The 27,371-nt window shown below is 45.7% G+C and overlaps 1 protein-coding gene across 1 annotated transcript in view; it reads right to left on the reverse strand.

The window, feature by feature from the left end:
- Positions 1 to 27,371, reverse strand: part of LOC138302026 (lectin) — a 151,298-nt gene that overhangs the window by 51,036 nt on the left and 72,891 nt on the right. The window contains exon 4 of the mRNA XM_069242443.1: positions 7,290 to 7,401. Coding sequence (XP_069098544.1) covers positions 7,290 to 7,401 — 112 coding nt within the window. The remainder of the gene's footprint in view (positions 1 to 7,289; positions 7,402 to 27,371) is intronic.

A 27,371-nucleotide genomic window follows, 5' to 3' on the forward strand; every position in this document is an offset into this window, starting at 1 on the left:
GGGGGTGCCCTTAAGTCCTTTGCATCACTTCGGGAGATGTTCAGTCTCTTGCAGCACCAGTCTTGGAAATATCTTCAGCGGCAGCACTGCCTTCACCACTGTTTGAGGCCTAAACCTTGGGTCATCTAACCCTCACCAGTGGTATCCTATCTGAGAAAGTGGGGACGCTTCTGTGGAGTACTTTACAACCTTTTGACATATCAGCTATTTTCCCTTCTCCTACAGACTAACCTCCACACTAAATGACAGACCATTTTACAGATGGACTATGAAGCGGAGGATTGGACCAAAGTATTGGAGGCCCTCGACCATGGAACGTGTGAGACTTGCATGAAATTCAGACTCTTCAAAACCCTGCAAGACTGGCATGGGACACTGGTGAAACTAGGGGCAGCAGGCGTATTGCACCAAGTGAATTGTTGGTGCTGCCCCCATACCCACTGCGATTTATTTTTACCCACTGCGATCATGTGCACATTCTGTGTGATTGTCCTCCCATCAGAGCCTATTGGGACACAGTCGGGAATATACTACGTGAGACCCTACTGGTTGCACTCACTCTCTCCTGTCATCTGATCTTTCTCCATGATATGATGGAGCCCCCAGACCTCTCATGCCTGCAGCCCCATCTACTGCACATGGCACTTACTACAGCTAAGCTCTGTTTACTTCATCACTGGTGCTCCCCCACACCCCTTTCTCGTGATGAATGGCTGTCGGCAAAGTATTGGACAGCTTCCCATGAGAGAGTCATTTATAGCCTGCAGGACAGGATGGAAGCCTTCAAATATTGGCACCCTTCCTCCGGGGTGCCACACATCCACCCTGAGCTCAGCCCAAGTCCCCCTCCATATGCAGCATCAATGGATGTGGCCAATGGATCTGACATGGTTCTGCTTAGACACATCCATCCTTTCCCTCACTGCTGCTGCAAATAAACGCCCCACCCCGCTCCTCTCCCCTCTTTCTTTTTCCCCCACCCTTCCCTTGCACTATTTCACCCACCCCTAATCCCTGCTTTTCCTTAATCCTCCCCTTACCCTCATCCCGCCTTGGACACTTACCCACTTACTTACCTGCTTACCCACCCACCCACTTTCTCACTTCCCCATGGATGCAAACACGAGACACCCCTATGTGACCACAGCCTGCTCCTCATGGCGACCCAGTGTATCCCTGTATGACCCAACCCACCCTACCCTTCTGCACCATTTATACATCCAAGGGCCGAATTCAGGCATCCCTACTTTCATTACTTGACCTTCCTACTAAGCACACTGTATGTCCTACCCCCAGTTGAAAATGTGTGCCATTACAGCACCTGGACATGTTTGCATGCTGGAACTGTGATAGGATGCATCAGCTGTTGTCCTCCTGCTTTAATATGCTCCTCCTCATGTTTCTTTCTTGCATCATTACATCATTTGTTTTTGTACCCCATGTATCCCTTTGTGATGCTCCCCATAAAAAAGAATTGCAAAACGCACAAAAAAAGAAAGTACCAACAACCACTTCCAAAGCTACTCCACAGACTTTCTGGCTTGCCCCCTGTTCTTCCTGGGATCTCAGGGACATCAAAGATCTTGAGATCAGCATGATTGCTGCTCTCTCCATTATCTCAACCTGTCTCCGGTCTCTGCTTGGTACTACCGTGTCAGATTTACAGCTGGGAAGTGAGCGTGGTATGCGCACTGTGCAGTTGCCAGTTTTATCAGACTTCAATCAACTTATTCTACTTAGACAAAGGTCCCAGCACTTCTGACCTTTGTACCGGGTGGAGCCCCCATCTTCACATCTTGCACTGCTACACACTGGAGGAAATCATTCTCCAGTGTGGCCCCTTTCACCTGCATGCAGCGAGGAGCTGTGCCTGCCCTCACCACATCAAAGGAAAACCTCCAATGCGGCCCAGTGTGGCTGAACCTGGTGCAGAGCGACATCGACACACAGACGCATTGTGGGAGTGCATGAGCGGCTTAGCGCAACTCTGGCTGTGTGCGCTTTCCTGAGCATCAACTTTTGAAATCTGACACATTCCCAGACTTGTAAATCTGGGAATGCATCAGATTCCGTTGGGTTCCATGGGTGTTGTGGGGGAATACCTCAGGCAACACCCATAGAATGCCCCTTTCACACAGTGTTATGCATGAAAGGGGTCCATATTTACAAGGCCATGAAAAGCCATGCATGGTAGCTTTATTACATGGCCCATGAAAAGCCATGCATGGTAGCTTTATTACGTGGCCTTGTAAATATGGGCTGGCACACTGCGCCACTGGAGCATAAAAGAAATAATGCTCCGGTGGCTCAGTGTGCCACTAGGGCCTTGTAAATGAAGCCCTGAGATTGCATGGCGCACCTTTTGATTAATTTCAAAACTGAAATAGCTTGATTGGATTTTTGTCATTTTGGTCATATTTCTAATAGATAAACAGCATCTATTTTCTTAATACTGTAGGGAGTCTTCATGGGGTTAGTATAGGTAATTAAGTTTGCACCCATGTTTATACAATAAAAATCTGTACTTACAATATTTCAATTTCATCCCAATAGATCCATATTCAAGAAGATCTGCTGGTGTCTTCCAATACCTATCCTGTGATCATCGCTTCTTTCGACCAGTGGAGACAATGTATTTACAGATTTACCCTTTAATTAGCCCTAGGTCAACAGCACACATCTGATAACAAAATTTGAGAAATTATGCTACTGTGAAACCTTACTGGTGAATTGTGCATCCTGGATCTGCAACTGGTTGGATGCCTTGTATAATTCAGAAAGGGAGCAGGGCATATTATAGTGTCCCCCATTCAGTATTCAATCTGCCAAGCCCAGGAAGAAAATATACATTTTAGCATCTGAATTTTAGGATTGGTGGATATATGTTCTCTTCATTTTGATTTTTGACTTTATATTACAAAAAATGGCAGTACATAAAAATGTAGCAATTGAAAAAGCAACAGGACTAGCTTGTTGTCCTGATTTTGATGTGCTAACTCATGCAAACAAAGGCATGCACAAATCATGCAAAAATCATGCTTGCATGCATTAGCATGTTAAAGTCAAACCTATTAGAAGTGTCAACGATGGGTGTGCCGAGAGTGAGCACTGCAAGACTCCAGTGGCTTTTGCTGTTTGTAAGTGAGTGAGTAGTACAAACCTGGATTACCATAAGCTGTTAGCAAGTATCCTGTGAGTGAGCAGATGCTTGTTATTAGGGGCCTGATTTAGAGTTTGGTGGATGGGGTTACTGTCATGGATATCCGTTCCGCTGTACTACGATTCCATAATATGCTATGGAATTCGTAATATGGCAGATTGGGTATCTGTAATGTTTGTGATGGAGTAGCCCATCTGCCAAACTCTAAATCAGGCCCTAGGAGTATTACGAGTAAGTCAAACAAGCATCATTAGATTGGAACAGAATATAGGCCCTGGCAACATACTAAAAATGGGCATCATTAGTGAATCAGATAGGTAAATAAGTGATCCATATTTAGTCTTTTTTGAATTTGTAATGACACATTGGATAGGTTTTTTGCCAGCTTTAGGAGACTACATGTATTTGTGCTTGTTACAGTCAATGTAAGTGTTAATATTAGTTAAATCAATAGTAAAAACGGGCCCACAAGGCCAAAATCCTAAAAAAAAAAAAAAAAAAAAAAGGGCACTCACACTATCAGACCAGTTCCTCGGGCACTACCTGACTGCCTAATATGCCAGTCCAACTTTCCACACAGTTCAACAGTATCATAGGCTGCTACCAGATCTCCTGAGAGTTAGCAGCACTGGCCAAATCTTCTTGCAACAATTCTGTATTTTGCACTTCATTTTCTGAATGGCAAACTTTTATACATTTGTTTGTTTTGGAACCTACAGTTCCTCAGCTATGTAGCCAAGAGATTTGTAATTGTCAGTCTAAAATATTAGCAAATAGTGAGAGGTAAAGACCTTACAGGTAATATCATGGAGGTATTTCACAACATGACTAGAGAGGAGACAAAAACCATGAATTTACTGAAAGCCACGTTGTTATTGTCATTAAACCAGTAGACAAGGGGGAGGCATAGTTGTCGACTACAACAATGAATTAATGTATAAGACTTCTTCAGTACCCAAAAAACAACAAGATCCTAGAAATTGACCCTACACCAGAGTTGAAGTTGGAGATAAAACAATTGATAGAGTTAAAAATTATAAGATTATATCCATTAAGGGGACGAAATTCCTTTATATCAGTAACCCTGTCACACCATATTCCTACACTCTTCCAAAACTACATAAGAGCAGGAACGCTGCCTCAGTAGTCTCAGGGATTGATTCAAAAGACTTCAGCATAAATGGAAGATACTTACGATCTATTCAATATATTGAAGGAGATTCAGTTTTATCCTGACCATAATCTACTAATGAGTTTAGACATTGAAAGCCTACATACAATTCTACCCCGGGACAAAACCCTTAAAGTCACACATGATACCCTAGAGCAGGGTGACTGGGAATACACAACACCAATATCTTTCATGCTAGAAATAACCAAAAATTTGCTTGAGTATGATGGCACACTCTGCTTGCAGATATATGGAATTTCAATGAGAAGTACCTTCCCCTAAGTGTGACCTGTTATTATACCCACAATTTTGAAAGCAGATTTATTTTAAAGTCCAACACCACTTTTTAGATGAGCATAATGTTACGGAAAATATATATTGATGCTGTGCTGGTGATCTGGTCAGGGGATCTTTTGTGTACCTTGCCTTTTTTCCTGTGGCCAAATGGTTGGGACAAGTTTTTAAAGTTTACACACACGGTCCTTGACGTGACTATATTCAAATAAGAATGCAGACAAGAACTCAAAACCCTACAGATAAAAACACACTTCTTAAGTTCAATAGTTTTCACTCTCGTCCACTCAAAGAAAAGCTACCCTATGGCCAATTTCTAAAGCTTAGGAGGAATTGTAGTAAGATAGTAGATTTTAACCAACAAGCCAAACCCCTTTTGGAAAAATTGTAGGCCAGTGATTACCTGCAGAACATCATTAAAAAACCCTGAAAAGAGCCTGAAATTGAGAACAGAAAAGCACTCTTGGGACATAACACACATAACACACAATGCAGCAGAGATTGCTTTAGCTTGTGTTAAAACCTTTAATGTAGTTTCCAAGCAGGAAAAAAAAAATCATAAACAAAGATTGGTGAATATTTTACACAGGTTCACATAAATGGGAAAACGTATGTTTTCTTATAACTGTGCAAGACTTCTGAGGGATATGCTGATATCCACTAGAGTAAAGAAGTACAGGAATACTAGAACCATGGTCCTAAACTGCTGGGGGCTCCTAGACATTGCAGGGCACTATCGCCGTGGAAATTGTAGTATTTGCCACCTAACAGTCACAGCGAAGACTCTGGATCTAGAATTGGATTATTATAAACCATACAAATTGCAGTTCTACACAAGTAATTTATATGACACCTTGCCCCTGTGGGTTATAGTACATTGGCATGACTAGCAGAAAAATAAATACAACCTTGAATATGTGAGAACATAAGCAACATCCATTGAAAGAGAAGCACCACCAAGATGACAGAATATTTCCTGTCCACTGGACACACCACAAATGACCTGACATGGATGATTATTGAACAACTTGAAAGTGCCACAAGGAATCCAGATAAGTTATTGTTCGAGAAACAGCAAAAATGTATTTATCATCTATCCACTCACAAAGCTGGATTAACTGACAATACCCCTTGGAACATGGTTCTAATTTAGGATGAATATACAATGGGAGAGTGGGGTTTCACCAATGTTCACTGATATTCTCACTGATTAAAGATCTGGCAGATTTTTAGCACTGTATATGATGAAGGAGTGTAGGCGTTGCAAAGTGGATAGACACCACAATCCAAACACTGCAGTTCTGTACCTTTCCTATTCTTTGCCTAATATCTGCAATTCAACAATTTCCCTTTGTCTATGAATGGTGAATTGTAACACTACTGTTCTATTTTGACTCACTGCACATTTTTGATCCACACACTACATTGCGTGGATAAGAAGTATGTTTTTACACATGTTTTTTCTCATGAAAGCTGTATTGTGCTCCCAATCTTTTATTTGGTTTGATAGAGACAATGTAAAGAAATAATCAAACGCTTCTACTTTTGAGACTTAATGCCCCTGGTCTAGCTTTGGGTACCACTGCTAAGCCCACAGCATTGTGATGCTTGAAGTCATTCGTGCATTAAGACCAGCAGTTATCTGTTAGAACTGCCGTCCTCACTCTGGTTGGGAGCTACGGTTGGTATAGCGTTGCGACACAATGACACATGTAACACACTTCTCACTGCTAAACATCTCACCCAGAAGATGCTTATTAAACTCTCAACTGCAGGCAAGAGCTAACATGCACAACTTACAGGATACCAAGCAGAACTTTACCGGGCGCATTGGCTTGACGAAGTAAGTATCGGTGAAGGGATGGGGCTTCTTACAGATAGATTAGTGTCTCCGTGAGAGGCACAGGTAATTTAAAGAAAGATCTTAATCCATATACTCCATCTCCAGTGTGTGACTACAAGCGCCGTCTGTCTCCACGGCTCTATAAGGATACGGTCAACACTATTTCATGTAGGTCAATTGGTCTGACTTTTTCAGCGTGGTTCTTTGAAATACATGTAATACACTGGTAATGATAAATGCCAAGATCATAAGGAAACTGCTTTTAGGAGTCCCCTTTGTTCTGTTCAAAGGTTGTTTAGGACACATGTAGCAAGCTCTCTCGTTGTTTGGTGGCGAAATTCAAAAGAACATAAGCAGAATAAACAGAAGCACAAGTAGTGTTGCGGCTGTGTAATTGAGCTATTATTGATAATCCTATATCAAAGAGTAACACAAAATTACCAAAATTAATCCTATTACTCATGGGTAATTGGCCTAAAAATGAACAGTGCAATGGATCAATGTCCAAATATTTTAATTATGCTTATCTGATGAGCAATACAGAAGATAAATAATAGTGTTGGTGGCGTGGAAAAGCACTTTATTTGAAGATATGCAGTCGGTAGGAAATGAAGACTGAACTTTCACTGCAGAACAGACGAGCTAATGCACATTATGTATTGTAATTCATCTCCTAAACATCATTTGTTTATCTGCATTGAATGGGAATTAAAATATGTAATATTATAAAAAATAAAATAACAAATAAAAGACTGACATATTGATGCCTGTGGATTTCCTGTCTGTAGTTAGGGACCCCCCAGGCTTTTTCTTTGACTTACTGGCAAAGTTGAAGTCGATGCATGGCTCACGACCACCAGTGTTGCTGGGTTCCCCTTGGCGCCATTTCTGATAATCCCACTGTGAGCCATCAGTCCATACAAATGATCTGTCCTAAAAGCACACAAAAAGACAATAAATGAATGAGAATCATCCTTCATACATGTGAGCATCTTAGAAAGAAGATACCAAGTTTTCACTACCAAAGTTTCAAAATCATTGACTGTAACATTTTGATCAGTCATGTGGTGCAGTCACCAATTATAATGGTGAACAAGGCCTATTAATATGCTTTGTCCCCATGTCCTGTAATGGTGGATGCAACTTTTCAGTTAATTCTGCGGCCATCCAGTTAGCTCATTCAGTTGAGATGGGCGACAGGTAAAAGAACTCCTCTCAGCCAATCAAAATGCTATTTTTTGATGGTGGTACTGCAGGAGTTACACATATCCAGATGTGACTAACTTTTTAAACTTAATTTCTTAAAACCTGTGGAATAGATTTACACCAAACCATGTTTTTTATATGAAGATCTACACTTCTGCAAAATGTTGTGTATTTCTGTTTAGCCATTTTTTATTGAAAAAGCTTCTTAAAATATCTATGGGAGGTGGGCAAAATACATCGTTTGTTTGCCCCACCACCTGATGGATCACCTCAAAACTTTCCAACAAGGGAATGAGATGGAAAAATGTTTTGGAAAGTTTGATGAACTTTGATCAAAATGCATGAATGTTTCCCATTTAGCGTCCCCCGGGCTAAAGAATAAGTAGTACACCCTCTCTCCGAGCCTTACAAAGTGCTAGCTCTGTACCCTTGTCCCTGCGAGCCCACCCCTAGACACAGTGATTTTACCCGTCTGCAGGATTGTGGGCAGGGATAGAAGTATGTTTCCTCCTGGCCAAAGCTTTGAAAATGCTCCCTCCAGCTGGGAGAACACTGCTGTTTCCCTGCCCATGCTCTTGCAGGCAGGGAAACTCTGATTTCTCACACTCGGCAAGAGCAATCAGAAGCAGCTGCTCCCACTGGAGCGGGAGCAATCCTGGGTCCCATGTGAGAGCCATCTTGTGCCTTGTGGGCTGCGGGGCTTCCCCTTCAGCCCCCATTCTTAGGATTTGTTGGTGCCTCAAGTGGGCACCGGGCACCAACTTAAATGAAATAAGAGGTGGAGGTTGGCTCCAGGGCCTGGCTTGTAGGAAGACTCTGCAGCCAACCGCCTATAACCACCCAACCCACCACTACACATGGACTTTGGCTGTGCGTGGTATAGGTTGGCTGCAATTAATGGCCGGCAGCCAATTCCTACACCCTATACAACACAACACCACTTAGAATGAGAAATAGTTACTACAAATTGAAAAAAAATGCTATGGCAAGTAAATCTCCTTTCTCTAAGCGCCTTATATATTTAAAGATGTAAACAATTTAAAGCTGAGAAATGACAACTGACATATCTAGACTGAAACTTGCAACCTTCTGTGTGAGTGTCTGAGACTAAATTACTAGGCCACAGGTGACTCCTTACTGTGCATTGTCCAGATATTTCTATGACATTTGAGCCAAAGATTATTGATGCGGAAAAAGTAACAAGTAAATAAACACACTGCCATAGGATACCAGTATTTGAACCTTTAACCTTTTCAATGCCAGTCCAAGAATTTACCAGTATGTCTGCTGTTCATCAAAATATAACTATAACATTTGTACCAAACATCATGATAGTGTGATGCTTTATTGGTAAGGGCAGATAAGTACCTACACTTAGCAATAGGCCACTAACCTTCACTTAGGTCCAGTTAGCTCTCAGTAAATTAAACCCAGCTCAACCCTTGGTAGCTTGGCAACAAGCGACAAGGCTTAACTTAGGAGACAAAGCGTAAAGCATTCAAATATCACAAAACAGTAATTAAATAAAACACAGGAAACAGTTTAAAAATAGAAAATGGCACAAAAACTAATAAAATCAGATAAGGGGAACCAGAGATATGAATTCTTAAAGAATTAATGCTTTCTAGCACATAGAAGCAACTAGCGCTCAAAGGGTTAAAAAAAGGTCACACTGGAAAGGGACCAAGTCCAGAGTTCAGGCCACCCACGAGGTAGCACTGCCACACTTATTTTCAGAAGTGTTTGATTCAGGAAAGTGGTCCACAGCACCAGCCAAGGGTTGAGAGGTTCTGGTGTGCCTCTTGGGGTCTGGGACTACAACTCCCACAATGCACCTCTTCAACTTATGGCGTTGCTCTAAACGTCTCCAAACTTCTGGATCTTCTTCCAGATGTCCTTTTTGTGTCCCTAAAGTGTCCACAACTTGATCCAAGGTTCCAGAAGATCTGAGCTGCTCCTTGGGAGTTGGGACTACAATTCCCAGAATGCACCTGGTCAGAACCCTCAAATGGCCATTGGACGCTAGTCAGCTGGGCTTTGCTTGCAGGACTTGATGCAGAGGACTCTGGGCAGCTCCTTTGTACCTGTAGCAAACAGGGAGTCCCTTCTTGAAGCAGTAGAAGACTTTTAGTGGTGAAGCCCAAGTGTGCTGCTGGTGCAGTCCTCCAGAGTGCAGTGTCCAGGTGCAGGTCAGGGGTCCAGCAGGGCAGTCCTTCTTCTCCTGTAGTTCTTCCTTTTTGGAATCTGATAGGGAACTGAGGTGTGGGTGCAGGTCTGCCAGTTTTATCCCTGCCCCTGAGTGAAAAACAGGGGGTCCTGGTTCTCCAATCAGGGGCAGGGTCCTTTCCCCTGTGATGAACACTTCCTGGGAAGTGTGGCAAAAATCAATCCCAGGGAGCAACATTCCTCAAAAATCAATCATGGCTGAAAGTGATTTTTGGAGGTTACATCTGGCTGAGCCCACCCACTGGTGTGGCTAAAAATCCTAAACACCCCCCTCTCCTGCCCTCTCCTAATCTAATCAAGGGGGCACCTAATTGTCTGGGTTTGCAGGATGTGAGGGTGTTGCTGGGTTGTGCAAATGTCCTTCTCTGCCTTTGACGACCAGTTTGGCCGCCCTGCCCCTTCCTGCTTCCCCATCTGCTGAGGGGAGATCTCCTCCCCAAGTCACATCTCTTTGTGCTGAGCCAGGCCACTTCACACCTTATCAAGGCAGCCTGGCCAGGCAGCCAGAGGCTGACCAATCATAGCACAGCAGCAAAAACACTGCAGGGCTGATATTGAATCCCACAACTGGAAGTTGTGGGATTTATCATAACAATTAATTTGATACCAAACGTCTGGTATCTATTACTTAAGGGGATTTTTTCAATTAAAATAATGTCTTTCCATTCTACCCTATGGAGGCCATTCACTATAATGAGGGAAAAACTAATTTGGCTGTTTTACCTCACCAGGGCTTATAAAACTATTTTTATAAGGTCCCTGCTTATAGTTACATGGCACCTAGCCATAGGGTCACATAGGGCACTCCTTAGGGGTGACTTATATGTAAAAATAAGGCAGTTTAAGGCTTTAGAACTACTTTTAACTCCAAAGTCACATTTGCATGTAACTTTAATTTAAAAACAGCCAGCAAGGCAGACCTGCCTTTAAAATGACACTGGGCACCGCAGCAGTGCACCTGCACTACCTATGCTAGGGTCCCTAAACTTACATGCCCTACCATATTCTAGGGACTTATAGGTAGGTTGACTTAGCCAACTATAATTAGCCTAATTTGCATACTGATTTTACACAGAGCACGGGCCCTGGGACTAGTCAGCAGTACCCAAGGCACCATCAGAGTCAGGAAAACACCATCAAGAAGTGGAAAATGGGGGAAAAAGTTAGGGGGCCTCTGCAATCAGCCCTGTTCTCTCACAGTATGGAGCAAGCATTGAAATTACAATCTCTTTCTCTCTCTCTCATCCATCCCATTAAGGGAGAGAGAAAGTCCTAACTGTCTCCCCTCCTCCTGCGCGAGTCAGCATTGATCCCACATGTAGGAAGGTGCTGGAAATGCAGCTCTCTGAGTGTGGGAGCAATCTTTTCATCTCTTTCCCTGCCCATATGATAGCAGGCAGGTAAAGAGCTAAAAACTCTGCTCTCAGCAAGCGCTCTTGCTTTCTGGGAACAGAGTGATGTTTGCTTTCACTTGGCAGAAGCTCCAGAAGTAGCATGAGCCAGCCCTGGAGGCTGGCGGTACCCAGGGCCATGTATGGCTCCAGGAAGGAGGCTCCCCCCTCCATCATTTTTAAATGGGGTCAGGGGGTATTTGTGTGCCTCACCTCTCCAATTTAGTGTGGTCCTGAATAGGTGGCAGTCCTCAGGGTCCAGGGGTGTCTGCCCACCCTCCTTTTTTTAAAAAAAGGGCAGCTCCGGGATGTTGATGGATCCCAGGGCCTAGTGGTTCCACACACCCTCCTGCAAAATTTGTTTTAGCCCCAAAAAGGTGGTGGTTTCTGGGGGCATCCATGCAGCCCCCGCATAACTATAATGATGTTGCCCCAGGAAGGTGTTAGTATGCAGTGCCCATGGGGGCCTGTGAAGCCCCTCGCATACTTAGTTTTAGCTCTAAGGAGGTGGTGGTGCCAGTGGCCCAGGGGGTCCTCACGGTCCTCCCTGTATCATCAAACAAATAATGCCCAGACAAGGTGGTGGTCCCCGGAGTTTCAATGAGCCCCAGTAGTGGGCCCTGTGTACCCCCCTCCTTTATATTTTGGTAATGCCCCCGGGACCTGACCCACCCAGGGGCAATATTAAAAGCAAGCACAGGAGATTTTGCTTGTTTTTTTATTTTTTAAATCACATTGAAATTTGTGAATATTCAGGAATTGTACCCAATTTTTTTTTTTTTAAATGATATTGTAGCACCATCCTTAGGATAGCGATCCCTCTCTCCGACAGCTTTTTTTTAATGAAAGCTGGCAGAGATGGGGTTCAGGGGACCCCAGGGGGCCTGTGCACTGCCCTTACACTTAGCATGGGCAGTGCAGGGTCCTCATGGAGAGCCCTGTCACGCTTTTCACTGTCTGTAATACAGACAGTGAAAAGCATTTCGGTGCTGGTGCACCCCATGCACTGCACTGCAACATTGCTGCGGGCTCCATTATGAGCTGGCGTCAATGTTGTGGGGTGTTCCCCTCTGTGCCAGTGGGGAACTTGTAATGGAGCCCGAGGGAAGGCGGTCGCACTGGTGGCAACCTGACTGCGGGAGTTTGGCAGGCAGCCTTTTCCACCTTCCAAACTCGTAAAGACCCCCTAAATTATTTGTTATTGAGAGGCAGTCCTTATGAAGTTAGTTCCGTTCTAGATGATATTCAGATAGGTCAACTGATTTGAATGAGATGGTTGTGGAGACCAACTGAAAATTCTAATACAAGCAAGCACAGTTTTAGAAAAAAACTAAAAATGAAATTGATGCATTTTCAACAACTGCAGAAGTTCCTGACAAAGTCTATGTTTGTTGTAGCCACTCATTTCAGATCACAAACCAAAAAAAATTATATTTGTGAAAGCATGGAAGAAAGTGATATAGTACAATGATTTAAACTGGCTCTTTATTTGATAGCTGAAGATTCATTTGACTAGTAAATCAGACAAATTGTATGTAAACATTGAATTGACAATGTGGAACTCAGTAAACAGCATGCTAGAGGTGTTCATATTAAAGTGGACGTTTTCAAATTCTTCCTGATCTTCAAAACCTAAATCTGTATGAGTGTATTCTCATACAGGTAGTGCATCCCTTCCAAGCAATGGTCAAAAAGGTGTAGCTGTATACTTGCCTTTGAATATGGAAAATATTAAAACTATAGGTGTAGATTGAGAAGAAGAGGAACCACTAGTGGTTCAGGAGATGGAGTGCCTACTAAAGATTAAAAGTCATGGCAGGAACCTCTGAGCACGGATAGAGTCAAGAAAGCATTGCAATATCCTAAAGTACATTACAAAATATGTTTTACAAAGATGTTGATATGGGAGAATATGTAACCTATATCAGAACACAAAGTCCCACCTCAGCTGCTTCTGCATCATTCTGAAGACTCAGATAAAGCAGAAGAAATATATGGACATTACAGCATTCATCATCTACATACAGGAGATATGATGGGCTGTGCTTCAGAATTGTACCAAATGAGGCAAGCAAAAGGAGAACAAGTAAATGTGTGGGAAACAAGCTTAGAAGCATGGTGTTTTCTATTTTTTTCCCAACAGGTGAAGGTGGTCGTTATGATGAATGTTCAATACAGATCCTTTCATCAGAATATGGGTCAAGTGTTATGTTCTGATGATCCCTGAGTTAAGCCAAATATTTCACATATTTTCCACTTTTATTTTACGGTGATCTGTCAGTGCTTTCTTATGCTGTCGGCCATGTTATGATAACAGGGACATGGTTTCTCAGGCAAGCTAATGCATCCATTGTAGGAATTCATTTTGAGACTCATGGTGAATTGTTTTCCATTGATCTTGCAAATGTTTGAAAATCATTTTAGCACAGATTTGAAGCCATGCTCCATTTTATCTTTTATCTGTGACAAAAAGAACTCACCACTGGGTGAGGTTGGGACTTTTTCTAGAGAAAAGAATACCAAGCTAATATATCTATATATATATCTATAATATATGTGTGTATATATATACATATATGTATATATATACATATATATATAAATATACACACATACAAAATGTTACTGCAAATATTCCATTGATATCATCAATGAGGTTATCGAAGATGTCATGAGTGCCTGAATTTGTGGGGTAATTAGCAGTGCATGTCGAGGCCGTGAGTTGTAGTTATCCTAGGGCACAAGTTATAGTTACTAGAAGTAACTCTAACTATAACTGGTGAATTTCTATGCTTTCTTACGTTTAAAATGTTAGCCTAACTATAACTTCCATGTAACCTTTGTTTTTTATGTGAATTTGTATGTTATTTTTTTATTCTATTTCCTAACTATAATGTCCCTGTAAACTTTGTTTTTTTTCAGTGAATTTCTATGTTTTTTTAACGTATAGTAATTTTTATTACTATATGTTAATCCAACCTCTGCCACGCATGGCCTGCAGCCAGGCCCTGAGGCCAACCCCTATAAGCACCCAGCCTTGCACCATGCACGGTCTCCGTGCGTGCACAGCGGAGGTTGCCTGCAAGATCTGGCCTGCAGCTAGACCTTGCAGGTAACCAACAAAACCCATGCTGTGCATGGCCCTTTGACTTTGCATGGCGGGAGTAGGCCATGGCCTCTCTGGGTGTGAGAATAGATGTGAGAGGGTATATCTGGGGGTGAAAGTGGCTGTGAGAGTGTCTGTCTGGGTGTAAGAGTGCATACATCAGTGTTTTAGTGGGTGTGTCATTGTATGCGTGGGTTTGTGAGTGGGTGCATGAGGGTGACAATGGATCTGTGAGTGGGTGTGTGAGTCTGAGTGGGTATGTAACTGTCAGAGTGGGTCTGTGAGTGGGTACATGAAGATCTGAGTAGGGCTGTGAGTGAGGGCACAAGGGATTCAGTGGATCTGTGAGTGGGTGCGTGAGTGTCTGAGTAGGTCTGTGAGTGGCTGCGTAAATGTCTGAGTGGGTGTGTGAGGTGGAGAAAGATTGAAAGAGAGAGAGGAAGAAAGTGAGAGGGAGAGAGATAGAGAGATTTTTAGGCTTTGATGTATGTAATACTTAGAATTAGATATGTCTGCACAATTTGAAAAGAGAAATGTGTTTGTCATAAAAACAGTAAGATCACCTTTGAGTACGAGCTTTAAACATTTGGAAACAAATCAGGCTGGACTCAAACCCTCAACACTCAGTGTGAAGTTCTGTAACCTTCACACTTGAGCTATTCTTTTTTTTTTTCAAATACATATATTTTTCAGCTCTTCATGGGCTATATTTTTTAAAATTTATTAGATGCCCTTTACGGGCTATCTGAGACCGTGGGGGGAACCGTGGGGGAGCCTCCAGGCCTCCCCCACTGACTCTGACTATGTTTTTTATTATGTGCCCTTTAGGGGTATCTGGGACTGTGGGGGAGCCTCAAGGCTTCCTCTGAGGTCCCAGCCGGCTCCCGCCACCTGCATGAGTCTGTTTGACAGGTCCCGCTGTGAACAAGTGGATTATATGCTGTTACTTGGCTGCAGCTGTCAAAGCACTGAAAAACACTTGTGTACCTCAACTGCATTTCCATGTGATATTGTTGACTACTGTGGTAGTAGTGCTCAGTTCACTTTGAATGTGCAACAGGATGCACAGGAGTTTTTAATTGTGAGGCTAATTGTGTTAGAAAATGAGGGAATTGCAATTAACAATGTATTCATAGAACCACAAGTGTGTTAAATGCTCCTATTTAGCTGTGCAGAATAACTGCTACCCAGACTGCACATCGGAACTGCTGTCTGTAATTGCTGTGATACACAGATCAAAATATCTTATTCTCATGCAACAAAGAAGTAGAGCAGAGGGCGATAAAATCAATATTGATTTCAACAACTTTAAAACTGGTCAGATGTCAATGTGTAGGAAAACATACATTGCTGTTGCCATTAGTTTTCACCATGGACAGTCAATCATCTCTGGCCAATACACTGTCTACCTTAAATATTAATGTGGTTGGACTGAATGTGACATGTTTTACAGTTAAGCATTGGATACTGTGGAAACTTCCAAACTCCTATCTCATATTTGTGGAACCGAAATTCTAGAGACAAATAGGGGGTCATTCTGACCCCGGCGGGCCAGGGTTGGAGGGAGCACCGCCAACAGGCTGGCGGTGCTCCACAGGGTATTCTGAGCGCGGCGGTTCAGCCGCGGCCAGGAAGGGAAAACCGGCGGTCTCCCGCCGGTTTTCCGCTGCCCTGGGAATCCCCCATGGCGGCGCAGCTTGCTGCGCCGCCTTGGGGGATTCTGACACCCCATACCGCCATCCTGTTCCTGGCGGTTCGCCCGCCAGGAACAGGATGGCGGTATGGGGTGTTGTGGGGCCCCTGAGGGCCCCTGCAGTGCCCATGCCAATGGCATGGGCACTGCAGGGGCCCCTGTAAGAGGGCCCCACATTGTATTTCAGTGTCTGCATTGCAGACACTGAAATACGCGACGGGTGCCACTGCACCCGTCGCACCTTCCCACTCCGCCGGCTCAATTCTGAGCCGGCGTCCTCGTGGGAAGGCTCTTTTGCACTGGGCTGGCGGGCGGCCTTTTGGCGGCCGCCCGCCAGCCCAGTACAAAAGCCAGAATCACCGCAGCGGTCTTATGACCGCGGAGCGGTGTTCTGGAGGGGGGAACTTTGGCGGGCGGCCTCCGCCGCCCGTCAGGGTTAGAATCACCCCCATAATGTTTTCAAAATTCAAATTATTAATAGAAACAAAGGTCCTCATTTTGACATTGGCGGTAAGTCCCGCTTACCACCATGCCGACTGCCACCAACATACCGCCGCCGTGGCGGTATACCGCTACCCATATTAATACCCACACATAGCAATCCGTCACTATACAGACACACACACAAGTCCGCCAGCCCAAAGGTCAGTGATAAAGTGCGGTAGCAAAACCCACACCGTTATGCCAACAGAACTACGCCCACAGCATTATGACCCACGAATCTCCGCAGCGGACTTTCAAACATGATAAACCATTGGCGGTACATACCGTCATGCTCAAAATACACACACACTAACAAAACAATACTACATTAGACAATTCAAACTGCACACACCTGACACACATACACACACCACACCCACACCACTATAAAACATGCACCCACACTACCCACAACCCTTTATGACTCAAATAAATTGACAACAGAGAGAGAGAGAGAGAGAGACACATCAAGAGCACCAACAGAACCAGAGCCACATAACACCATCACCCATACACCATCCATGCACCTTACAGCACACACTCCAATACATCACCCAACACACACTCACACACACCACAAACACTACACCCATGGCATCACAAAGACACCCCAGGTACGCAGAGGAGGAGCTATGGGTCATGGTGGAGGAAATCATCAGGGTAGAGCCACAGCCATTCGGATCACAGGTGCAGCAGACATCTATTGCTAGGAAGATGGAGCTATGGCGGAGAATCGTGGACAGGGTCAACACCGTGGGACAGCACCCCAGAACAAGGGAGGCCATCAGGAAGTGGTAGAATGACCTATGGGGCAAGGTACGTTCCGTGGTTGCAAGACACCCAATAGCTGTAGAGGACTGACGGTGGACCCCCTCCCCTTCCCCCACAGCTAACAACATGTGAGGAGAAAGTCTGCATCCTGAGGGTCTGGCAGGAGTAGCAGGAGGACTGGACTCTGGAAAGTCAAATATCTATTACTATGACCCCCCCTACCTGCATGCCATCATATACCCCGCCCCTACCCTCACCCCCATCACCCCACCACCTCACATATACCCCACCATCTCACCCACCTATCCCAATATCAAGCCCTGCATGCACCACCAATGCATGGACATCACTCACAGCCCTGCATGGACACCCAACACGAAAGCATGCATATTAGAGAGAATCACCTAACCCACAAAATCACTACTCACACAAGGCAAAGCTGATAAGGCAATCACAACAATACAGGGCAACACACCCACAAGATGTCACACGCAGAAACAATAGTACTGCATTTACATCCCCACAGGTCCCCCACACAACATCACAAAAGAGGAGGTGCCAGCAACATCCAGTCTCCCCCCCAGAAGAGGCCCACAGTGATGACAGCAGCTCTGGATGCCTGGATCCGGATGACCAACCTGGCCCATCTGGGATCTCCGGACAGTCGGTTACGCAGGCACAGTCCCATACCACCACAGAGCCTCCCCGTCAGGAAACACCAGCACAGCACCCACCCAGCGGGCCCATACCTCTGTCCCCAGAACACGTCAATCAGCAGTGTGTCTGCCACTACAGGGACCCCAGGCAACCCCACAAGCACAGGAGGATCAGGGACCTGGGGTCAGTGGGCACACTGTTCATGGGACAGAGGCACAGGACAACAGGGTAGCTGGGAGGACTGCTGTGCAACAGGGGGAGGACAGGCCCAGGGAACCCACTCTCCAGGAGGCACTCACTAACATCCTGGGAGCATACCACCATTTCCAGGAGACGATTGGCCAGAAGTTGCAGGAGACCCAGCAGCTGCAGGAGGGACAGTACCTGGGGATCAGGGAGGACCTGAAGGACATCCACATCACCCTGGTCACCATTGCAGGGGTGTTGGCAAACATGTCCAACACAATGAGGGAGGCCGTGGCACACCACTGGGCCCCTGACACTATCCACACCGATGAACAGCCCTCCACCTCCGCTGCCGCTAGTGGACAGGAGACTCCAACACAGGAACAACATGCCACCGATACTCCACCCCCTGCAAAAGGAGAACCAACCCTGATTGTATGATTGGAAGTATGGAGTATGTCAAATTATTTAAGTATGTATTCGTTTAGCAAGGTTTAAAAACTGCAATGCAACACTACAGTAATGAAACATAGGAATGACCTGTAGTTGGCTGCAGTCAACACACCAGGTGCCAGAGTGGGGCACAGATATCTGAAAATAGAGATGCCAAAGGGTACAGTAAGTTTCCACAGCATTAGGAGAATCTGCCTGCCATGTACAATGTCAAATACAAAACTGTCAATGCAAAGTGAAGTTACAGGGTCTTATCTGTGTGCCACTGGAAGTACTGTTGTATAATAGCTGTTCTGTTGTCCTCATCCTCATCCTCTGCCTCCTCATTTTCACTGTCCACAGGGTCCACTGCTGCCACACGCCAATCTCCAGCCTCATTCTCCTGCAGAAAAAGCACCTGGCGTCTCAAGGCAAGGTTATGCAACATGCAGCATGCCACGATGATCTGGCACACCTTTTTGGGTGAGTAGTACAGGGATCCACCTGTTAGATGCCCTCTCTATTATTCTTCTTGTTCACACATGTACCTCATTGTAACATTTCTCTGCCCTTCTCCTGGGATTCTTCACAGGGGTCAGTAGCCATGAGAGTTTGGGGTAACCAGAGTCACCTGCAAATGTTGAGGGATACCTGTTAGCCAAATACTAACCCTTATGGCCAACACCATACCCTTACACCAACATTTACTGAGTGGTAACCATGGGCTCACCTATGAACCACACCTGGTGCCTCTGGAGTTGGGCCATCACATATGGGATGGTGCTAGTCCTCAGGATATAGGCATCATGCACAGACCCAGGATACTTTACATTGACATGGGAGATATACTGGTCAACCAGGCACACTATCTGCAGATTCATCGAGTGAAAGCTCTTTCGATTTCTGAAGACCTGTTCATTTCTCCGGGGGGACAAATGCAATATGTGAACCATCAATAGTCCCAATAATGTTGGGGATATGTCCCATTGTATAGAAGTCAGCTTTCACTGTGGCCAAATCCTCCACGTTGGGGAAAACAATGTAGCTGTGCATGTGTTTAATCAGGGCAGACAACACTCTGGTCAGCACTATTGAGAACATTGGCTGAGACATTCCTGCTGCCAAGCCCACTGTCACTTGAAAGGAGCCAGTTGCCAAGAAATGGAGCACAGATAGGACTTGCACAAGAGGGGGGATACCAGTGGGCTGACAGATAGCAGATATGAGGTCTGGCTCTAATTGCGCACACAGCCCTGTGATTGTGGGCCTGTCCAGCCTATAGGTGAGGATAATGTGCCTGTCCTCCATTGATGCCAAGTCTACCAGGGGTTTGCACATGGGGGGATGTCTCCATCTCCTATTCATCCGCAGCGGTTGTAATCTAGGGGGAAAAACAGTGAGCAGCTGGTCAGTATTCCACATTTCCAAACACTACACTGCATGGCATGTTTTGACTGTAACAGTATGCTGTTGGATAGGCCCAAATGGTGCCTAGGTGTACTGTGATGCAGTTAGGTGCCATGGCCTGTCCCCTGCCCTCCCCCCGAAATGGCGTCCACCTGTCCTGTGTGGATGGACATGTGGAAATGAGGTAATGCCGCTGACGTTGTGCGCGGTTGCGGGAGGCAGTCGAGTACCGCTGTGCAACTCCTCATTGGTTGTCATTGGGCCCTATGGGATACAGTGGCTAATGGTGATGTATGCCGGCGGTGACGGTAGGCACCGCCGCGGTTGTGACTGCCATTTTCTATCTGTTCACTCACTTGCTACCTGACCTTTAACAGGAGAGGACCTACAATGCATGTTCTGCTGTGACCTGTGTCTGAAACCTACCATGGCTCGTGCCACTGGTGAAAGGGCCCTTGCTTTTACCGCTGCAGAGTACCGAATGCTGTATGGGTCTCCGGACCAACAGGTGAGTACACTGTGAGCACAATGCAAGGGGCATGGATGCATGGAGTGCTGTGTGTGAGGGCCTCGTGAGGGGCATTGGTGGAGGGGTTTTGGGCAGCTTGCTGCATGTATGGGGGGCAATGTCTGTGTGTAAGGGGTTGTGAGGGCTATGGTGGGCCATGAGTGTAACAGGCTGGACGGTATGACTGATACCTTTTTCTATGTTTTATTTTCTGCAGGTCAGTGCCCATCAGAAAATGGGTATATGGTGTGCCATCGCCAAGGACGTACGGACCCTGGGGGTCTACGGCAGATGGAGCACCCGCTGTCACAAACAGTGGGAGGACCTGAGACACTGGGCAAGGAAGACGGCAGAGGCCCAGCTGGGGAGGGCCTCCCAACGAGGAGGGGGCGCCCATCGAACCCTGATCCCCCTCATGGCCCACATACTGGCGGTTGCCTATCCAGAGCTAGATGGGCGCTTGAGGGCATCACAGCAGCCACAAGGGGGTAAGTACAGTTTCCCAATATACTACTTGTGTGTGGTGGGGTGGTCTCCGTGTGGGGGAGGTGGGCCTGTGGGTGTCCCTAGGGCAGGCCGGAAATTGCAGGGTAGGTCCCATGTCTGGCAGGGGCTGATGAACACCATTTCCTACCAAGCTAGTAGGCATCCACTACTAGACAGGGGTCTGTGGGTGTCAGGTATGCTGCTTTTGGCGTTAGTCATGAGCTGGTGACTAGCATTATGACTAGTAGTGCTTTTCTTAGTGCATGGGGCTGTTCCCTGTGTGTGTCGTGTACGCCAACTGTGGTGTTGTTGCTGCCATTGACCAGTTGTATCCTTTGTCTCTTCCCCCCTTTTTGTTTTGTCACCCTGTCCTTATGTGCATTAGCAGTATCTGGTGGAAGAGCACAGGCACCGGTGAGGGAGGCAGCTGCATCCCACAGGGCCCAGGAGGCCGAATCCACAGACGGTGAGGGCACCAGTGGGACGGAGGGCGAGGGAAGCACCACGACGGAAACAGGAGGGGACAGTTCTGACAGTGATACCTCCTCTGATGGAAGCTCCCTAGTGGAGGCGGACACCAACTACAGGTACAGCCGGCACCCCCCTACCAGCACCTTCCTCCCAGCAGACCCTCAGCGTGTTTCCCGTGCCCACTCACCCAGGATGGTAGGCATCTCCTTTGCCCCAGGCACCTCATGCCCTGCCCCAGTTAGTCCTGTTGCCCTGAGTGAGGAGGCTATTGACCTCCTGCGATCCATCTCGATTGGGTAGTCAACCATAGTGAATGCAATCCAGGGGCTGGCAGCCCATTTGCAACATTCAAATGCATTCTTGGAGGGCATTCACTGTGGCATGGCGGCCCAACAGAGATCAAACAGAGATCAATCCAGGCTCTGGCGTCCTCCCTGATGGCAGCCATTGTCCCTGTCTCTAGCATCCCCCCTCCAACTTCCTCTACCCAGTCCCATTCCCCTCTACCCCAACCTATCCCAAGTACACATTCAGACCAGCATCCTTGACAGGGTGAAGCACACTGGGCACCAGGCCCCCTCAAGAACCAGTGGAAGAAGCCATCCACTCACTGCATCCTTGCCAGGATGAAGCACACTCGGCACAAGGCCCTCTCCAGAACCAGTGGGCAAACCAACCACTTGTTAAACTGTGGCTTTGCACTCCCCAGGACCAGGCATTGGGCAAACCACCCCCTAGACAGACTGTGGCGTTGCACTCCCCAGGACCAAGCAGAGGGCAAACCACCCACTTGAGAGACTGTGGCTTTGCACTCCCCAGGACCAAGCAGTGGGCAAACCACCCACTTGAGAAACTGTGGCCTTGCACTCCCCAGGACAGAGTGATGGGCATGTTGCCCCCTCCAAGACCAGTGGTGTTGTGCCATCTTCTGGTTTAGGTGCCCCCCCCTTTCCCCGTCCCCTTGAGGTGCCTGTGTATTTTTGACCTGATGCCCCTGCAGTCTTCTCTCCGTGTTGTTGCAGGAGTCAAGTGGGGTCTTGGTCTATGTGTTTGTCGTGGCCCTGTGGCCTACGAACTTTGAGGACTGGGTAGTGTCCCTCCATTTGTATATATGTATACACTGTTTTGATTTTGAAGCACAAATTTCTACTATTTTATCTTATTACACTCACTTTAATCAATTCCTTTTGTCCTTGCATTATTCCTGAGTCGTACGGGGTAGATAAGTGATGTTATTTCATCTGTTTGTGTGTATGGTGTTGGGGGTGTTGCATGTGTGTGTCACTCTCTTTTTCCTTCCTTGTGTGCTAGGCAGAAAACTCACTGTGGTCGTCTTCATCAGCGTTGCTGTTTGTTATGCATGAAGAGGTATACAAGCATGGGGAAAATGTGCTACTTGGGCTCCATGGCATTGTGGTTCTTCCTTGAGTCTCCAGAGGTGAGTTCTTTGCCTTCTGTGTTCTGTTTCCGCCATGCTTTTAATGTCATTAGTACCACCCCAGAAAAGGTGTCGGAGAGGCCTGTTGTAATACTGTGGGCGGTACATTCTCTTCCACCTGGCTATTGGCAGTTACCGCCACAGTGCTTGTTGCTACTGCCGTGGCGATCGGTGTGTTAAAGTGTCTGTCTGTCTGGGTGGTTTGAGGGCCAAAGTGTTAAAGTTAATGCTCATTAACGTTATCTGGCCTACCAAGGATAGCGACTATATAATGATGGAACTTTTTTTATTAGTAAAAAATAAATCGATATCATTGCATACTTTAGAAACATCTTACATCACTTTAGTAATGATGTTCTCTTGAATTTGAAAATGCAAATGCTAGTTTGATGCATATAAAATGTGTGGGTTTGTTTTATAAATCTTACTGATTTATGTTCTCCCCTCAGTTCAATGATGGATTGCATCTTAATTAACTAATACTTCTATTTATACCTTATCATGGTATGTATGACATTTATTACATTACGATATTTTCATTGTAAATAAAAATTTTGAGAACCACAAAAAAGGTTTTTTTTAAAGAAAGTTAGATACATTTAATATTCACATCATACAAATAGGATAGAGATAAATACAGATACATATACTAAAAATAATATGCTCTCTTCTTCACTATCAGGATAGCAAGTCTCAGAGACAATCCTATACAGGATTAGAACCCTTCATCACCCTGGGAAGAAGTCTCAGCTGAGAGACAAGCCTTTCTGCACACTGTGCAACTCACATAAAAACACAAAACAATGGTGTGCGTATATTACTACAATCTACTACCCATACTACTCACTCAAAACCTCTTACCCAGACAATATAATTAACTCATATTTCACTATTGTTCTTTATAATACCATATTATACAATTATTTGTGACTGGGAAATATTTAGAAGAGAAATTTCTCCTTCTTCACACACTAGTACGAACACCCATCACCTTGAAAGAAGGTGTCATCGGCGACACAATCTCTATGTCCAACCTTCAACATATGTCTAATTTACTTGGGAGACTTCTTAAGAAACAGAGGCGGTCATTCCGACCCTGGCGGTCATTGACCGCCAGGGCTGGGGACCGGGGGAGCACCGCCAACAGGCTGGCGGTGCTCCCAAGGGCATTCTGACCGCGGCGGTACAGCCGCGGTCAGAAACGGAAAACCGGCGGTCTCCCGCCGGTTTTCCGCTGCCCTGAGGAATCCTCCATGGCGGTGCAGCTTGCTGGGCCGCCATGGGGATTCCGACCCCCTCACCGCCATCCTGTTCCTGGCGGTCGTCACCGCCAGGAACAGGATGGCGGTGAGGGGTGTCCTGGGGCCCCTGGGGGCCCCTGCAGTGCCCATGCCAATGGCATGGGCACTGCAGGGGCCCCCGTAAGAGGGCCCCTAAAAGATTTTCAGTGTCTGCATTGCAGACACTGAAAATCGCGACGGGTGCTACTGCACCCGTCGCACCCTTCCCACTCCGCCGGCTCCATTCGGAGCCGGCTTCCTCGTGGGAAGGGGTTTCCCGCTGGGCTGGCGGTCGCCCGCCAGCCCAGCGGGAAACACAGAATAACCGCGGCGGTCTTCTGACCGCGTAGCGGTATTCTGTTGGGGGAACTTTGGCGGGCGGCCTCCGCCGCCCGCCAAGGTTAGAATCACCCCCAGAGTCTATTGCCATTCTTCTATGTACATGCATGATTGAACAGACAGTTTTTTCAACAGAGATAGCAATGACTAACTAACTGTTCTACATACAATGATCACACTGGTGAGATGTTTCTCAGGAGATATTACTATCTCTACCTACTCTACTATATTCATTCATCATTGACCTGGAGAACAGAACCCTTTCACATTTCTTGTTGTGAAAGACTAGCACATTACAGATGTGTCCCTGCAGCTGTTCTGTCTTGAGGTATACTAATTATTAAAGACCCTCTCAATTTTATAGGCCTTCATGTGTAGCTCAGCATTAGAACAGTGGTTGAGGCCTACAACAACTAATATAATTTTCAGTAGTGAAATATAAGCCAGAAAGCAGACAGATAAGACTCCTCCAGGACCCAACCATACACAGCCATCACCCAACATGGTGTATAAAGGTGATTTTATTCCTACACTGTAATATGTACACTGATTTCATAAGGCTTTGATTTTACCACTGAGCACCATGTGTTAACATTCTGCGACATATACACATATCATTCAGGGAACGAGTTCAAGCAGAAAAATACTTCCTCACACCCTATTATACTTACATATCGCCGGCAGTGCATCCTTTTATCATACACTATCATACTAATGCATTCCCTTTAGTAGGAATGTTTGTAGACAGGATGTTCCTCTCCACATCCTAGTATACTCACCTTGAAAATAAAATATTACTTTATATTTAAAAAACACAAGAAAGTCACTAAGGGAAAAACAAAGGTCACCCTGAGAGGAGATGTCAGCAAATAGGTTAGTACCTCTCCATATACATCCATGAATTCAGAGGAGGTGTCACGAAAGAAGGCGGTTCATCCCCACTGTCTGCTACACACAGTGAAATGTATGAGCTTGTGAAAGGCTGCAACTCCCATAAGGGCCTTACTGGAGTTTAACCCTTCACAAAAAAGGGTGGTTTAAAAGAAAATGTTCAGATAATAATGACAATATAAGGTACCTATTAAAAGCACCGTTTTTATTTTTAAATAGTTTGGGGGATTTTCTATTGTTTATTATATTTCTGGGAAAAACAAAACAAATATCTTCACCAAAGAGATATGAAGGTAAACAGGAAATATAAACTTGGAAGTAAAAAAAGGAAAAAAAAAAAAAAAGATCTACTTTTCTGGTGGGCATTTGTGAGCTGGCATAAGGTTGTCTAAAGTGTTTCTGCTCAATTCAGAGGCAAAAATAATTCTCCCACAAGGTTGACAGTAAAACACCTTATTCAGATAGGTAGTGGTTCAGCTTGCCACCCTAGCCCAAACCTCTGGAGGTAGAACATCTCCAGGTTGTGCAGTTAATGTAGTACTTGTGCCAGATGATGCCTCAAAACATTTCTGCATCTCTCCTTGTTAGCAATGGGGTTTTTGGTTGGCAGTCAGGTTACCCTCTGTCCAAGCAAGAACCCTCACTCTAGTCAGGATAAGTCACACACAATCCAAAATTATCCTGTGCCCACCCTCTGGTAGCTTGGCACGAGCAGTCAGGCTTAACTTAGAAGGCAATGTGTAAAGTATTTGTGCAATAAATCATACAATAACACAATATAGCACCACAAAAATACACCACACAGTGTTTATAAAGATATATAATATTTATCAGGATAATTGTAGGTCAAAACGAATAAAGATGCAATGTGAAATTGTAGAGATATCACTGAAAAGTGATATAAAGTGTCTTAAGTCTTTAAAAAGCAAACAAAGTCTCTTTCAAGCACAAAGTACCTGGTTTAAAGTGGAAAGAGATACGTGGAAAAATGGTGTGTGCGTCGATTTCTCCCCTGCACACACGGACTTGCGTCATTATTTTTCACACGGGGAAGTTGTGCGTCGTTTTTCTGGCGCGCGGACAGTCTCTTTCTGTGGGTAGCGGGATTACCAAATGTCCCGGGGTCTGTGTGTGGACTCTTTGGCTTATTTTCCGGGTGCGCGTCGTTCCGGGAGGCTGTGCGTGGAATTCTCATTCTCACGGCAGGCGTTGCGTCGATTTCCCCTCTGGAAGTCGGGCGGTGTTGTCCTTGCGAGGCCGTGCGTCGAAGTTCCGGTCGCTCCGAAGGCGTCGCTTCGTTCAGCGTCGGTGTGCAGCGATTTCCTCGCAGCGGAGCAAGCTGTGCGTAGAAATTTTCGCCGCACGAAGAGTCCAAATGAAAAAGAGAAGTCTTTTTGGTCCTGAGACTTCAGGGAACAGGAGGCAAGCTCTATCCAAGCCCTTGGAGAGCACTTTTACAGCCAGACAAGAGTTCAGCAAGGCAGCAGGGCAACAGCAAGGCAGCAGTCCTTTGTAGAAAGCAGTCAGGTGAGTCCTTTAGGCAGCCAGGCAGTTCTTCTTGGCAGGATGCAGGTTCTGGTTCAGGTTTCTTCTCCAGCAAGTGTCTGATGAGGTAGGGCAGAGGCCCTTTTTTATACTAAATTGTGCCTTTGAAGTAGGGGTGACTTCAAAGAGTGGCTAAGAAATGCACCAGGTCCCCTTTCAGTTCAATCCTGTCTGCCAGGGTCCCAGTAGGGGGCGAGGCAGTCCTTTGTGTGAGGGCAGGCCCTCCACCCTCCCAGCCCAGGAAGACCCATTCAAAATGCAGATGTATGCAATTGAGGCTGAGTACCCTGTGTTTGTAGTGTGTCTGAGTGAATGCACAAGAGACTGTCAGCGAAACCTAGCCAGAGGTGGATTGAAAAGGCACAGAAAGATTTAACTGCAAAGAAA

This window comes from Pleurodeles waltl, chromosome 6 (assembly GCF_031143425.1).
Source record: "Pleurodeles waltl isolate 20211129_DDA chromosome 6, aPleWal1.hap1.20221129, whole genome shotgun sequence".
NCBI classification, from domain to species: Eukaryota; Metazoa; Chordata; class Amphibia; order Caudata; family Salamandridae; genus Pleurodeles; species Pleurodeles waltl.